At 39.6% G+C, this 17,889-nt stretch overlaps 1 protein-coding gene across 1 annotated transcript in view; it reads left to right on the forward strand.

Moving 5' to 3' along the window:
• The window catches only part of LOC129698670 (carboxypeptidase inhibitor SmCI-like), a 43,363-nt gene that overhangs the window by 12,177 nt on the left and 13,297 nt on the right, over nucleotides 1–17,889 (forward strand). The window contains exon 3 of the mRNA XM_055637823.1: nucleotides 11,110–11,286. Coding sequence (XP_055493798.1) covers nucleotides 11,110–11,286 — 177 coding nt within the window. The remainder of the gene's footprint in view (nucleotides 1–11,109; nucleotides 11,287–17,889) is intronic.

The following is a 17,889-nucleotide window of genomic DNA, read 5'->3' on the forward strand; positions in this document are numbered from 1 at the left end:
GTCTTGAATCTGGTTATCTAGGTGCCACTGAGCTGAAGGCCTGTAGCCGGTAGTGTAAACTTCTGTAGATTCTTACAGTCGCTCCTGTCAGCCTCGAACAAGGTTCACTGCTGTTTGCTAATCAAACCTGTGGGAATTAGCAAACATGTCCGTGACTCGTTAAGTCATCTGATTAAAGAATCATTATACAGCCTTGCAGACTCTGAACCAGGAAGTTATAATATTAAAGTATAATGTCAAATCTGAACAGATCTGAGCAAAATATTCACGGATTACAAAATCACGAGAAGGAGAGAGGAAAGGTATTGGGGGAAATAAACAGAAATGAAATAAACGTAAGGTCATTCAAATGTTAATTAAATCTATATTTAATTATCACTAAATAAAATCTGAAGGAATAAGACTCTGTATCTGTCAAAATTAATTCTCAAGATCGACACAAAAAGCTGGAGTAATTTAGCGGGACAGGCAGCATCTCTAGAGAGAAGGAATGGGTGATGTTTGGGTCTGAAGAAGGGTCTCGACCGAAACGTCACCCATTTCTTCTCCAGCTTTTTGTGTCTATCTTCGGTTTAAACCAGCATCTGCAGTTCCTTCTTACACAAAATTAATTCTCAGTACAGTTTGGCAATTATTAAGACTTATATTGTTGAAAGTTGCTTATTTTGGAATGAAAAAACTAGAACCTTTTCTGGCAGGTATAACTTCTATATAAAGGTCCCTGATATACAGTATCCACGGGATAGGATACAGCTTTTGTGGGGCTTTAGGATAGGATGAGCATCTCAGAGTACAACTTTTTTTTTTTCTGTGATTTACAGAGGCTTGCATTTAGTGTTTTAAGCCCTGTTAGTCTTATTTTTATTTCTACCACAAAATCTAGCACCTACTTTTAGAGGGATTTATGGAAGAATAAAAAAATAAGCCAACGTTTGCTATCAAGGTAATGGTGAGAATACAAGAAGATGCCTTATTCTGCAGCAACAGTTCTGCAGCGTTTGGTGGAGCCATATATGTAAATGGCTAGATGTAATGTTGCAAAAATAAAAACATTGGGCAATATTTTCTGCTGGCCCATTAGGTTTTAATAGAGACTGTTTACAGCAAGCAAACAGGTCATTCAGCCCACATGTCCTTGATCATGTTTATGCTCCTCCTGCTAGCCATCTAGTTTCCTTTTTCTCTTTCACAATTAATTTTGTGAAAAGAACCAATGATATTCCTTCCTATGATATGTAGTCTATATTGTGGTTGCCATATTGATGGCATGAATAGCAACCACCTTGATATAAAAGATCAAGTCATGTTCACCCCTCTCTAAAGTGTATTTTAATGTGTTAACTACTGTCAGTCATTCTTTCCAGCACAAAAAATACTTAACCGCAAGTGTGAAGTTTTAATCCTACAGGTTTAATACCTGTTTTTTTTAATGTGATTTTTATATTAGGAACCTTTTCATGGAAAGGAAAGGTTAGTGGGATATGAGCCAAACATGGACAAATGAGACTTGCTTCTAAGGGGCATCTTGATCGAGTTGGGCTGAAGGGCCTGCATGGCTATGACTCCATGATTTTTAACTTTTTGTTTATCTCCTTTTTCTCTGCCTTCTAAGAGTGCGTGACTCTTTTCTGATTACTCAGCGTCTTTAGCCTTTGGGAATAGGTGGGACGAGGCAGGCAAATTTCAACCAGTGGGATTGTTGTGCACTCTCATCAGACTCTCAACCTTAAGATAGATGCTATTTAACTTAACATCAATATGTTTAAATGTCTCTTACAAAATAGAATCAAGCTGTTTTATACTCGGTCAGCTTAAAATATCCATGAGCAAAATGCCCATTAATATATTCACTGGGATGTTGACAAAATGGATAGGTTATTTGGCTGATGTTGTTCACATGTACATGTGCTCTCAGCAACTAGCAATTATAGATATTGGGTTATTACTATCACCTATACGGCGATACAGTGTAAAATGTTGTTTGTTTGCTATTCAGTCAATTCTTAATATACACGAGTACAATGAAGCCACACGCAGGTACAATACGTGGTGCAAGGAGAACAATGCCAGAGTGCAGAATATAGTATTGCAGCATAATAGTGTTAGAATAACAGGAAAGTGCAGATGACAAAAGTGCAAGGGCCACAATAAGTGATAGGAAAGGAATTTGGCCATTCGGCCCATCAAGTCTACTCCACCATTCAATCATGGGTGATCTCTCTCCCTCCTAACCCCATTCTACTGCCTTCTCCCCTTAACTCCTGACACCAATATTAATCAAGAATCTATCTACCTCTGCCTTAAAAATATCCATTGATGGCCTCCACAGCCTTCTGTGGGGTAGGTTAGGAGATCGGGACCATATGCTTTGCTTAAGGGAGGATCGGTCAGTAGTCTGATAACAGTGGGAGAAGAGGTTGTTCTTGAATCTGGTGGTATATGCTTTCAAGCTTTTGTATTTTCTGGCTGATGGAGCCAATACATGCAGGGTTCCTTTCAGTAACCAAACCACTGAAACCAAGCATGGCCAATCAAAGTTATTGATGGCCCCTGGAAATGGCTGTTCGCATTTCTTTTCCGCTGGATGCAAGATATCCTATTCTTGTTCTTGCAGTAGTATTGCTAAATAAATCACCATAATCCAATGCTTGTTGCCTTAGATGATTAACCCATCAATCTTATCCAGCAAACAATTACACCGAGGCACATTTAGCAAAATGGGTAAAATTGAAAAACACTAATTTTAATTTTATTATATTGAGCGATGTAAGCTTCTTCTGCCCAAAATCAACAACCACCCCCTTCCCACCACCACCCCCACAATTAAATAATTAAAAAATAATGCAACAATAGAAATTTGGATGTAAATGAAGAAACTGCTCATTTTATTAACCATTAGAAATGATCTCCCACAGATGTCTCTTGCCTCATCATCATGCAATGACTGAGCAGTATAAACTCATGTATAAATAGAACAGATAATTCCAGTCATGTTGCTTCCCTCATCGTAGAAAAACAACAGCCACTGGCGTGTTTCTGCTGACCATTTGCTTTTGCTCTGCTAATCAGTGGTATTGCAACAGGACAATAATGTTGGAACTTACAGTTTGAAGAATGTGAAGAGACAGGGGAAGCTGGATCAATACACAATCTGAAACCTGTGGAAACACATTTAGGAACAGAAAAATTCTGCATCCCATGAAATTGATAGAGCAAAAAAAGTTGATTATGGCGCAGACACAAACCTTTTCAATTGCACAACTTAAATTTTGGCAGCGAAACTGAACTGGAAATGTGAGTGAAGGAGAAGCAGCCAAGATTTTCACGTGTATAAACAAAATGAACAAACTGCGCAGACTGGTAGTACATATCTATCTTAAACCAAGATAAGTCACTTGTGAATATTTAGGAAGAAACATAAACCAACGCAAAGCAAAGAAAAGAGGCTTGTGATGGCAGTTTAGGTTAGTTTAGAGATACAGCACAGAGACAGGTGCTTTGGCCCACCGAGTCCGCACTGACCAACAATGCCCGCACACTGACACTATTCTATACATGCTAGGGACGTTTTACATCTATACCAAGCCAATTAACCTATAAAGCTGTGCATCTTTGGAGTGTGGGAGGAAATCGGAGATGTCGGAGAAAACCAATGCAGGTCACGGGGAGAACGTACAAACTCTGTACAGACAGCACCCGTAGTCAGGATCGAACCCAGGTCTCTGGCTTGTTAGGCAGCAAGTCTACCGCTGCACCACTGTGCTGCGGTAAATAATTTCCGTTTGTCATGCCATCTTGATTTATTATGGTTTTTATGTCATTTGATGTTATGGTTGCTATGGTTATATCACGGGATCATGTTGAATATGTGGGTGACTGGTATGCGAAGACTGACGCATTTTACTGAGTCAATTGATGTAACACCACAGTAACATCGATAGTTAGTAATTGTTCCCACCCAAATATTCATCCTTAGTCAGTTCACGTCATACAGTAATTGCCATTGCTGTTCCAATCCCAGAGTGTTAATGTAGCATTTTGGCTTTCATCCTGAGTTGATGTGAAAAGACAGGTTCTGTCAAGAGCAGCTATACATTGTCAGTGAGGTTCAGAGGAGTGATTCATTGAGTTGAGTTAAACGATCAAAATTAATATCTGAGCCCTTTTTTAACACTGGTTGCTGCACTACTAGTGCTCATCCCAGCAACTCTCACCCAAGGATTATAGGAATTGTTTTCTGGGCCACATCAGCATACTCGGGGCAGCTGCAAGCTGATGAGTCTCTTGCCTCTACAGCAGTGGCTGTCAGGTACAATTTGGGGCAGACTTCACTTCCGAGGAAAGTGTTTTCAAAGCCAACAGAACACTGATGAACGATCAATCTTCTCGGATCTCCGTGGGAAAAGCTTTTATGTACAAAAATCTTTAGTACTTGACAGTCATTGAACTTTGTTTCATTTATTGTATCACTTACCAAGAGATCCTACAATGATCTTTCCCGTTATTTATGGGATTCCCTAGTCCACTCATTAACATTTTCAAGTGATGCTTTGAATAGAACGGGTGTCAGGGGTTATGGGGAGAAGGCAGGAGAATGGGATAGAGAGGAAAAGATAGATCAGTGTTGATTGAATGGCAGAGTTGACTCAATGGGCCGAATGGCTTAATTCTGCTCTTAGAACTTATCATAAGCTGAATTCAGAGTCTCCTAGGAATGCATTCAATGGGTCTCACAGGCTACAGAATGGGGTTAAGACCTGACGGAAGATCAGTTAATGATGGGACAAGAATTGTTGATGTGACTGAACATCAAGTATCGCTCACTCAACCATCCCAGAGCCATCATGTATTCAGCCAAGCAATTCTACCTGGGTTTAATAGTGAGAACCCTCTGCCTCACTAAAGAGCTCAGTACTTTCTTTGGATCCCAGATGGTGGACAGATTGTGGCTCAACCTCTCACATTGAGAAGTTTGCCAGAATATGAAATATTTCCATGATCACATTCTTTCCGAACTATCACTGGTGATGCATGGTATCTTAGACAATTGCTTCAAAGTGAAATGCATTCCTCACTTTAACCATTGCATTCAGGCAATGTATCAATACAGCTTAAAACATATTCTGAGAAAGAGAACATGAGAGAGGGGAACATGGCAGACAGCAGCAATATACCATGCAAACTATTCAACTTAATCACGAGCTCCGGCCTAGTATGTTACCTCCAAGTGTTTTTGCTCTCGATCAAAGCACCAAGACATCCATTTTTTCCAGCCATCAATGGCTTCAGGAATAGACTCTGTCTCGTGTTCCACATTGGACTTAATTTCATTTGTCTGTTTTTTTCTGTCACCGTTTCGCCTTTGGCAAATGTTTGAAATCAATTTCTCTGCTTGTAGAATTTGCTTTTATAACAGTTGATGGCACTGAAATATTCTCCTCTTTAAAATGTATTTCTGTTCAAATACGTTATCTGTCAGTACAGCTAAAAATGCAAAACCAGAGCAGAGTGGAGGTATTGCGAATTGCACAGTTAAGGTGACACCAGGACAGTGGGTCCCATCCTCATAGTGCACTGCCGAACAACTGTGGTCTGATCGCCTCTCACACAGTCACTGGGAGAATGTGCAAACTCCACACAGGCAGTAGTGGAGATTAGGATTGAACACGGGCCATGGCAGCTGCGAGTTAGCAGTGACCCAGTGATGCAGTTGTCCCGCTGAGTTACCCCAGCATTCCGTGCCAATCTTCGGTGTAATCCGGCATCTGCAGTTCCTTCCTACACACAATTATATAGTTGTGTAGGAAGGAACTGCAGATGCTGGTTTATACCGAAGATGGACACAAAATGCTGGAGCAATGCTGGAGTGAAATAGATATTGATCCTACACTCGAAAATTGTGCTTTAGGCTTTACAACTACGCAGCTTTAGACCGGAGCATGTGTACTAATGAAGGAGTGGCAAGCCACGTGATGCAAATAAAGCATTTAGAATTTATGGAAGACAGTACATTATTTAAGGCAAAGTTCGAGCCTGCATTGCTGATTCATGGAGTTATACAGCATGGAAACAGATGCCAGGACTCAACCCCTACATGCTGACAAAGATGTCAAAGTTCATCCCTTTTGCCTGTGATTGAGCCATATCTCTCTAAATCTTTCTTGTCCATTTATATGTCCAAATGCTTTTTAAACATTGTAATTTTCCCATCTCTGGCAGCTCGTATATGTACCACCCACATTGTCCCCATAAAATCTTGCCCCTCTCATCTTAAACCTAAGCCCTCTAGATTAAGACTCCCATAAAAATGACCACCCTAGACTGATGCATGCAATGTGCTATATCTTGTCAAAATGTATTTTACTCACTACACAGCCAAACAATGGTCTATGTTCTATTCATATAATATCATATAGCTATCATGGAATCAGTGAATAGTTACAGAAAGAGGCCACTCGGTCCATTGTGTCTGGACATCTCTCTGGTTCCACCACCCGGCCTTTTCTCATTGCCTTGCAAGTTTTTTCTGTGCAAAGGCATTGATATGGTAGCCAGTCAGAACTTTTTTTCCCTGGGTGGAAATGTCCAAAACTAGAGGGCATTTTCAAGAGGTGAGAGTGGGAAAGATGAATGGAGATGAGCAGGACATGTTTTTCTACCCCGAGAGCAGTGGGGGGCCTGGAATGCATTGCCAGGGTTGGTGAAGGCAGGCATGATAGTGGGGTTTAAGAGGCTTTTAGATAGGTACATGGAAGTGCAGGGAGTATAGGGATATGGACCGTGTACAGTCAGATGAGATTAGTTTATCTTGGCATCATATTCGGCACAAACATTGCAGGCTGAGGGGCCCTGTCAATCCTCACCTTGATTCGATTATAATAAATATGCATTCCACACCATTAAATACAAACGTGCTGTTTTATTCCCCCATCAGTTATTTTCCCGCCAACATTTGTCCTCCTGGCCTTTCTCACAAGTACAACATGTATAACATGTGATGCATTTCAATACATCAGTTACCATGACATCCTCTTTCCCATGCTGTTCTGTTCTAGTACATTTCTGAAGGACACAATAGAACCTCCTTTGATCACACATGTAGACTGAGGAATTCCAAATTCCAATCATACGCTGCATAAAAGATTCTCCGGCCACTGTTATGAATTCTCCTCCCCATTATTTTGTACCTGTGACACCTAACCCTCAAACCCTTCACAAAGGAACAAACTGCCCACCAGTCTCTAGGTCCATATTTCTGTCGATTATTTCCATAGCCTTTTCTCCAACTATGAAGTTATCTCAGTCCCTGTCCCTCACTCCAGCAACTGATTTTTTTCTGGATCATCTCTAATTTCTTCACATTCTTCCTCGAATGAGGCAACCAAATTGAATATCCAAGTCAATTTGAGGCTAGACCAATGTTTTATAAAGGTTCAGCATAACCTTCTTGCTTTTATCAAAACCAAAGTGTACCGGAGCAGGTGGAGGGAATGGATTGGAGATGATTTGGGTTGGGACCCTTCTTCAGACCAAAATGTCACCTATCCATTCCTTCCACAGATGCTGCCTGATCCACTGATATACTCCCCCACTTTGTGCTAAGCTGCTAACATTTGCAGTTTCTTGTCTTTCCTTGTTTTTATATTTAAACTTGTGAAATAGGCTTTTCAGCCACTGAAGCTGCTTCACCCTTTAAGCGTCCATTTTTGAAAACTGAACCTACCCTGACTCATTTTAACTCCCTCCCAGATTCTACCATTCATTCTCTAAACTAAATTAAATTTGTGCATTGGGGTAAAATAAAATGGACAGTGAACACATCATTCTGGAGATCTCTGAGAGGAGAGAGGAAGTTGGAGCACACTAAGGAAGCCCATATATTCACCAGGAGGACGTGAAAACTCCACACAGACAGTACCGGAGATCAGGATTGAACCCAGCTGGTTGGAGTTTTGATTCAGCAGCTTCACTACTGCACCACTGTGTTATTGGTGCCAGCAGTGGCTGAGTGGTGTAGATTTTGATCCTGTACTAGAAGGCCCTAAGAGTTACGACCTCGGACAGCAAAGTGGTGCAGTGGTAGAGTTGCTCCCTTACAAGGCCAGGGACCCGAGTTTGATCTTGCCTGCGGTGCTGTCTGTACGGAGTTTATACAGTCTCCCCGTGACCATGTGGGTTTGCTCCGTGTGCTCCTGTTTCCTCCCACATTCCAAAGACATACAGTTTATTGGTTAGACAGTACAGCCAGTACACTATGAACTACAGACATACAGGTTTATTGGAGGAACAGCATCTCAAATTTCGTTTAAGCAGCTTACAACTCAGTGGTATAAAAAATGATTTCTCTAACTTCAAGTAACCCCCGCATTCCTTCTCTCCATCCCTCCCCACCCAGGTCGCACCAGCTTTTTGTTCTCACAGAGCAAACATCTAACAATGGCCTGTTTCCTTTATCTTTGTTACTTTTTTTGCATATCTTTCATTTCATTGTTCTATATCTCACTACATTACTGTCTATATCCCTTGTTTCCCTTTCCCCTGACTCTAATCTGAAGAAAGGGTCTCGACCCGAAACATCACCCATTCCTTCTCTCCTCATATGCTGCCTGTCCCACTGAGTTACTTCAGCATTTAGTGTCGATCTTTGGTTTAAATCAGCATTTGCAGTTCCTTCCTAGACAGGTTTTTTATGTTAATTGACCTGTAATTTGTCCCTAGTGTGTAGGATAGAACTGATGTGTGGGTGGTTGCTGGCTGGCGTGGACCCAGTGGGCTGAAGGACCTGTTTCTATGCTGTATCTCTAAACTAAACTAAACCCTACAGCTTTCGGCTGGGTCTTTATGCAGTAGCGAGGGAGTGGCATGTGTTGAAGGTATCAGCTCTTTTTTTTCAAATAGATTAAGTTGAGACTTCTGCTCTCGTGTTCCTGGCAGGTTAGTTGCAATGTTTTTTTAATTGGTATTTTTTTAATCAACATTTCCTGATGCAGTTTATTTGCGTGATATGCACCTGGAGCTGTGATTTTGAAAATTCATAAATGTTTTAATTAGATTTTTGTTGGTATTTTTCTTATTTGCTAAACAAGGTCATTTCATGATCACCCCGTTTCTGGAGCAGTGTTCCAAGTGACTGTAGTTTAGTTTAGTTTGGTTTAGAGATACTGTGCGGAAACAGGCCCTTTGGCCCACCGGGTCCGTGCCGACCAGCGACCCCCACACATTAACATCATCCTACACCCACGAGGGACAATTTTTCAGTTTACCAAGCCAATTAACCTACAAACCTGGACGTCTTTGGAGCGTGGGAGGAAACCGAAGATCTCGGAAAAAACCTACGCAGGTCACTGGGAGAACGCACAAACTCCATAGCACCCCTAGTCGGGATCAAACCCGGGTCTCCAGCACTGCATTTGCTGTAAGGCAGCAACTCTACCGCTGCACCACTGTAGAAGCTAAAACGTTCTGTTGAACTAGTTCAGATCATATAAAGATTAATTGTTAATCATAACCGCCAACTGTAACTCATCATTACTCCAGTATATTTAGATTCATTGCTTGATATGAAATTGATCTTTTAATTTTTTGCCTTCCCCTGCTTCATGGGTCTGGGTCTAGATGTGTTGCTAAAAGCCAGGCTGAGTCAACAGTGACATATTCCACTCCTCAGGCAAGAGTTAACTGTCTGTCTTAATTCTTCGGTTTATTGGCCAAGACATGAGTCCCAATTCGTGCTGTGCAATAATGTTTTAATAATTAAACAGTTATGGTGAAAACATGCATTACTAATTCTTTCCTGATGGAGGCTCTATGTGTCCGGATCTTGCACAATATCAAGCAACATAACAACCAGAAAATTGAAAAACCACTAACCTCAGCTTTTAGTTTAGTTCAGTTCAGAGTTAGTTCAGAGATACAACACGGAAACAGGCTCTCAGCCCACAAAGTCCGCTCCGACCAGCGATCCCTGCACACCAACACTATCCTACGCACACAAGAGAGAAATTATAATTTTACCAAGTCAATTAACCTACGAAACGTGTGAGTCTTTGGTGTGGGATGAAACCGGAGCACCTGGAAAAAAGCCACGCAGGTCACGGGGAGAAGGTACAAACTACATACATACAGGCAGCAGGATTGAACACGGGACTCTGGCGCTGTAAGGCAGCAATTCTACAGCTGCGCCAACCTGCCACCCATTTGGTTTAGCTATGTCATGCTTCATGCTCTTCATAAAAGATCATTAAAAACAGGCACGACACCAGGGCAGCAACTGAGACAGAAGTTGGACTGCTGGCTCAGAGACTTGGTTTTGATCCTGACCTCAGATGCTGTCTTGGTGGAGTTTCCATGATCCTCCCTGTGGCCCCGTGAGATTACTCAGTGCTCCGGGTTCCTCATGCATTCCAGTTAATTGGCTATAGTAAATGTCCCTAATTTACAACAAAACTATCAGGAGTTTATGCACTTGAAAGAGAGAATAATTTACTAGACTACGGGGAGATAAGAGGAGTAGGATTAATAGGATTCTCTGTTGGGACTCAGTCTGGACTTGTTGGCCTATTAGGATGCCCCATCTAAACGAGCCCCATTTGCCTGGGTTTGGCCATATTCCTCTAAAACTTTCCTATCTAAAAAAGAGTTTGTATGTTCGTATGTTCCTGTCCGTGACATTTAAATGCTGTTTTTGTACCTGCCTCAACTACCTCCTCTGGCAGCTTGTTTCATATACTGACCAGCCTCTGAATGAAAAGTCGCTCCCCAGGATTCATTAAATCTTCCCCCTCTCACCTCAAACTTAAGTCCTCTGGTTCTTGATTCCCTTACCCTGGGCAGAATGTTCTGTGCCTTCACCCTTTCTATTCCCCTCATGATTTGATGCACCTCCAGAAGATGCTCCCTCAGACTTTTGTTTTCTAAGGAATAAAGTCCTAGTCTGTCCAACCTCTTCCCATAGCTCACTCCTTTGAGTCCCAGCAACGTCCTCGTAAATATTTTCTGCACTTTTTCAGGATTGATGGCTGAATATTAACACATAGTATATATATTTTAATAAATGTTAAAGTTATTGTTGAGCAATATTAGTAATATCATCGTGTATTTCTTTAACAGATCAGCGAAACCCCTGTGATTTGGAATCTATTAGTGGCCCATGTCGAGCGTATTTTCGTCGGTACTTCTATAATAAATCTACTAAGAAGTGTGAGCTGTTTATATATGGAGGTTGCTTGGGAAACAGGAATAACTTCAGAACTGAGAAACATTGTCTGAAAATATGCCAAAAGAAAGGTAAGCAAAATTATCCTCAATTATTTGACAATAGACAATTGGTGCAGGAGTAGGCCATTCGGCCGTTCGAGCCAGCACCGCCATTCAATGTGATCATGGCTGATTATTCCCAATCTGTACCCCATTCCTGCCTTCTCCCCATATCCCCTGACTCTGCTATATTTAAGAGCCCTATCCAGCTCTCTCCTTAAAGTATCCTGCGAACCGGCCTCCACCACCCTCTGAGGCAGAGAATTACACACTCACAACTCTCTGTGTGAAAAAGTGTTCCCTCGTCTCCGTTCTAACTGGCTTGCCCCTTTTCAAGCTTGCTATCATTTGGAGATTTGGTGTATTAAAAGTATTTTTTTTAATATTTATTTTATTTATTTTATTTTTTTTGTTTATTTTATTAGAAGTTAATACAGTACAAAACAGTACAGTGGAACCTAATTTTAGGTGCCAACTATGTCATACCATAATCCATTCCATGTACAACCTCTAGTTTTATGTTATGAGATGGAAGTAAGCAAGACAAGAAAAAGAAAACAATAGAAAGAAGAAAAAGTGGAAAAATAGATGGTAGAGAGTAGAAAAACGTGAAGTGTGTATATAAAAAATAAAAAAGGAAGAGAGAAAGTGAAAAGTAGAAATAGAAGAGAAGGCCTCTTAAAAGAGAATTTTTCAAATCTGTATTCGGAGATGTAGATCTATCCACGTCATGAACTGAAATCAGCAATCTTTACGGTACCGCTGCATCACATGATTCCAAAAAGTCGATGAAAGGAGACCAACTCCTTAAGAATTGGTCATATTTATCTATTAGTCGGAGTCTCATTTCTTCAAGGCGTGCTTAGTCCATCATATTCCTAATCCACATTTTAACAGTTGGTATGGTTGTATTTTTCCAAAATTTAAGTATCAATTTCTTTCCAATTATTAACCCATAATTAAAAAAAACATTTTGGTCTTTATTTAAATTGATATCTTCTCCTATTATTCCAAATATAATCCATTCCATTTTGGGTTCTATTCTTGACTTGAAAAGCTTTGTAAATATATCAAATATATCACTCCAAAATGTATTCAACTTTGTACATCCTACAAATGAATATGTTATATTAGCGTTTTGAAACAAACATTTATCGCATCTGGGAGAGACGTTTGGATAAAATTTATTCAACCTCGTTTTTGAATAATATAGTCTATGTAATAATTTGAATTGAATTAAATTATGTCTTGCATTAATAGAAGTTATGTGTATTCATCAAATACTTTTCCCATCTATCCTTCGAGATCTTTATCATTAGCTCATGTTCCCAATCTTCCCTTTGTGCTTCTGTTGAGGGTGATTCTCTATTTAATATATTATTATAAAAGTATGATATTAATTTTTGTGAATCAGCCTTAATATTCATTGCTTCTTCTAAAGGGTCTAAAAATATATTTTGAAATCTATGTATATATTTCTTCATAAAGTCACATACCTGTATATATTTAAAATATTGATTATCCTTCAATTTAAATTTTAATTGTTGAAATGATAACATGATATTTATTTTATTAGAAGCAATTGTACAAGAATAAAGCAATCGGCATGAGTTATACAATTGTCGTACAGCTTCATTTTTAACGTTTTATAAATTGATACGTAAATTGAGAAAAAGTGGAAAAAGGAAAGAATGAAGAAAAAGAAGAAAGATGCAAAAGAGAGAAAAGAAAGACCCCTGATCTACCAAAGAAGTGCAAGAAGAAAAAAGAGAAAAAAAAAATTAAAATGGAGATGTGCCCCACTGTCCTCCCCCACCCCCGCTCACCCATCCCAAGCATCGGTTTTAAATTTGTGTTCAACCATTCTGTTGTTGAAGAAATTCAGTGACAGGAGACCATGTTTTGAAGAATTGGTCTACTTTATCAGCCAAAGCAAGCCTAATTTTTTTCTAAATGTAGTGTCTCGGACATTTCAGTAATCCACATCTTCACTGTGGGGACTGTTATCTTTTTCCTGAATTTGTGTATTAAAAGTTGAATAGATATGTCAAAGATATTCCCAAAGTACCTTATAATTTTGATAAGGTTTTAAGAAATAAAAATGCATTTATGTGGATTGTACCAAACCCTCATTGACTTAAAATGCTTTGCAGACACAAGAAGTAAAACATATTATGATGGTAGGTCACTAAATAATGGGGGTACGTATTATGTCTTGTCTTTCATTTTGATCACAGAGGCAGATTCGTTAGATCTGGTTAGATTTTAGAGTTAGTTGTCTTTCATTTTGATGGCAGAGGCAGATTAGTTAGAGTTTTGGTTAGAGTTAGATTTATCTCTTCGGGCTAAAGGAATCAAGGGATATGGGGTAAAAGCAGGAACGGAGTACTAATTTTTGGCTGATCAGTCATGATCACATTGAATGGCGGTGCTGGCTCGATGGGCCGAATGGCCTACTCCTGCACCTATTTTGTTTCTATTATGGGGCTCCGTATTTGTCTAAGATGGATTTCCTTCAGATCCAATTCTTTCTGAGTAACATGTTTAAGCACTAGTCAATGTAGTGAGCCAGATAATTTATATAGTAAAGTTCTGTAACATTATTTGTCAATTGAAAATAATGTTGTTTAACTTTAATTAAGACCATGGTAAAATATAGCTTAAGAAATGAATGTTCTTTGCGCTGTGTAAGGCAGATGGCATTGTGTTAATGTAGGCATGGATTAACCAAGCATCAATATCTAGTCAGTGTTAATTCCTTTCCATCTAAATCGATCAGGAAATAAAAATTGCCTGCGGATGAGTGTATATTCTCTAATGAAAATACACTTGGGCCAAAAGCAATGGTTGCTGACACCTAGATACAAATGTTTACAAAAGCAAGCTACATGTTGAAGCTATGGGTCACTTTAACACTTTAAGATGCTATTCTCGTGGGCATTCCTCATAGTTCACTTTTGCCAAGTTGAAAGATACAAAAATGAAACTGATATTGTTGAATTGATATTGTTCATGCAGTAAAACTGTACCAAGTATGCTTGATTTAAACACTGGAGTGTTTCCAATTAAATTATAAATACATTTCTTTTGACTTGAATCTAACAATTAATCATTTAATTCCTGGCTCTGAACTTTTCCAACACCAAATCCCGAGATGAAGTCCCAAATGAAGTTTGCACTAAAGTTTACAAGGGAAAAGGGATCAGACAAGGTGACCACTGAGCTGGTGGTGCTGTTTTACATTTGGTAATGAAAAAATAAAGTATCCCAATGACTTAAAAATTAAAGTACCCAGGGCTATATGTATATATTTATGTATGTACTTAATCTATGAACCACTGTTGCATAATGTTAGTACCTCCACCAATGTAAAGCACTTTGGTCAACGAGAGTTGTTTTTTAAATGTGCTAAAGAAATAAAAGTGACATGACCTGACTTACAACTGAATGAGGTAAACTGGGTTGAAATTTTATTTGACTTCTGAAAGGATGATGTAAGTGGGAAAAAATAAAGAAGAGAAAGGATTGTTATATTTTCTCTGCAGATGTTGGGGGTTTCTATGGTTACTGACCATATGAATAATCATGTGTCATCCTGTTGTTGCTTTTATTGCACCCATGCTTACTCCCATCCAGAATATTCATGTGTGGACAATTCAAACATTGGCCTGTGCTGTTTTTGTGAATCATCATGCTCCTTTCTCATTGAAAATCATGTGAAATAATCAGTAGGGTTCATAGTCTGTGGTGTCACAAAGTAAAAGACTCCTCAATTTCCTTCATTGCATTGAGCACAAGACTAGGGAAGTCATGTAGCTCTGTAGGACTTTGGTTAGGCCGCTCTTGGAATATTGCGTGCAGTTCTGATCTCCCCATAACAGGAAAGATGTGGAAGATTTGGAGAAGGTGCAGAGGACATTTAACAGAAGGCTGCCTGGATTAGAGGGCTTCAAATACAGGAAGAGGTTGGATAAACTTGAATTATTTTCTTTGGAAAGTCGGAGTTTGAGAAGTGACTTGATTGAAGTATATAAAATTATGGGAAACATAGATTGGGTAGACAAAATCTTTTTCTCAGGGTAGAAATATGTAGTTATAGCTAAAAGGTGAGAGGGGTAAAGTTTAATGATGTGTGGAACAAGTTTTTAACGTAGAAGATGGTGGGGACATCGAACACATTGCCTGGGATGATGGTGGAGGCAGATACAATTGTGGCGTTTAAGAGACTTTTGGATAGGCGCATGGTAATGCAGGGAATAGAGGGGCACGGTTCATGTGCGGGCAGATGAGCTCAGTTCAGCTAGGCATCATGTTCGGCACAAACATTGTGGGCCAAAGTGCCCATTCCTGTGCTGTACTGTTCTATGTTTCATTATATGTAACCTGTTTCACAACAATTGAATTAGGGATCAGCTGTGGTGGGCAAGTAGTCCTTTATCCAGGAAGGCCATGTGCATTGTGCTGGTACTTTATTGACATTTTTCAGTCAATGATTTTGCAATCCTAACTCCCAAAGGTAGGAGGGTGCTGCTCACAGTGAAACTGACACTCACCATTGAATTGATTCCTCTATGCTCCTTGATAGTGTTGAATTCAATTGGGATCATCAGCTCATCTTTTTTAACATGGTGGCACAGTGGTGCAGCAGTAGAGTTGCTGCCTTGCAGTACCTGAGACCAGGGTTCGATCCTGATCATGGGTGCTGTCTGTATCTAGTTTGTACCTTTTCCCTGTAATTGCATGGGTTTTCTCCTGGTGCTCTGGTTTCATCCCACATTCCAAAGATGTGCAGGTTTGTAAGTTAATTAGCTTCTGTAAATTGTCCCTTGTGTGTAGGATAGGAGGATTATACGGGTTATCGTTGATCAGCGCAGACTCAGTGGGTCGAAGGGCCTGTTTTCACGCTGTACCTCTAAACAATCCAGTTGTAATGTATACCTTTTTATGTTGGCAGCAGCCACATACTGAGATTGGACAGAATTTCAAGATCATCACCAAGTTTGTATACATTTCTTTCACTGCAGTCACATTTTGTACTGGGAACTGAGAGATGATGGAAGAGTTCGAGGTGGGAAATGATTCAGGAGACAACTGCATGAGTGGCACATGCCACATCTATAAGTGATAGTAACAATAATCTATCACACTAGCTTCTGCTGCTGTATTACATTAAACACCACCCTTAGCTTTCATCTAAGTTTGCAAGAGAGCTGAGGATTTGTGAATTTCTGTGATAAACGATAGAATAAATCCCAAGCACAGTTTAATCGATTCCATTTCCAACAGCAACATAAATGCGACTCTGCTTAATACACAATAAATTAATGACTTAAGAGGAAAGTATTTTGATTTATTTTGAAATCAAAGCTTCATTAATTTCTGATACAAAATTTAATATTCTAATTTAAATGACATTCCACTAGGAAATGATTATCTCAAATTCAAGTTGTTTTCTGTGAAGTTTTTTAACTATTTTATTTACAAAGCATACACCCCTTACTCCCATTCAGAACAGTCCTTTCTATAGCATGGGCAACGATTGCTAATGATGATACTGAAAATACAAATGGCAAACTAAATTTAGGAATATGCAAGTGGGAACAGTAATTTGCAAATGGAAACAGGCACTGAGATAGAAGATGGATCTTGCCAGTGCCGATTTTACAAGCACAAAGTAATCATAGTGTTGAACTTTAAAATAATGCTGGCATTGTGAGAAATAAGATTTAGGTTTATAATTGTCCTGTCTAAGGAGGTGCAATGAAAAGCTTTGTTTTTCATGCTATCCAAACAGATCAGATACATGACACATATTACAATATGGTCAAACTCGAGCAATAAATGGAACAAAGGGGAAGATACAGAATGCAGAATACAATTCTCAGCATTGTAGCACATCAGGTCCATAGACAAATTCCAATGTCCACATGAGGAAGAGGTGAATTGGACAGTACCGCAGTTTATGGAAGGACCATTCGGAAGCCTGATAGCGAAGGGGAAGTAGCTGTTCCTGAGTCTGGTGATGGGTGCTTTCAAATAAGGACATCCTGGAATACTAAATTAGTTAAAATAAATGTTTCCAGGTTTTAAGGTAAGGATGTCTGAACAGTTATAAACGAAAACTGACTTGGCCATTATATAAGTATCCTAAATAGTTTGCAGACTTTGTATCTCCACAAATGAAGATTGAGTGTTTGCTTTAGGAACCTTCTATTTTCAGCCAGATCAACAACAAAGATGAGACTGAGATAGGAAATAAATTGGGAATCTTGTGTCTTGGTGTCCGAATAACAATCTAATCCTTAACGTCAGCAAAATGAAATCATTGTTTGTTGAGATAAGGCAGGGTGGAGAGTGGGATGAATTCAACCCTGTCCTTGCCAACCCTGCCCTCATCAATGGAGCTGCTGTAGAGATGGTCAACAGATTCAAGGTCCTAGGCATGTTTGTCACCAGAAACCTAACCAGCTCCCTTCATAATGATGTGGTGATCAAGAGAGCGCATCAGTGAATTTACTTTCTTAGGCATCTGAGAAGATTTGAAATGTCAGAGGATTCTCTTGAATGTCTACACATGCGCTGTGAAAGTATTCTGATAGGGTGCATCTCTGCCTGGTATGGCAGTTTTGCTAC

Source organism: Leucoraja erinacea, chromosome 7 (genome assembly GCF_028641065.1).
Source record: "Leucoraja erinacea ecotype New England chromosome 7, Leri_hhj_1, whole genome shotgun sequence".
Classification (NCBI taxonomy): Eukaryota; Metazoa; Chordata; class Chondrichthyes; order Rajiformes; family Rajidae; genus Leucoraja; species Leucoraja erinaceus.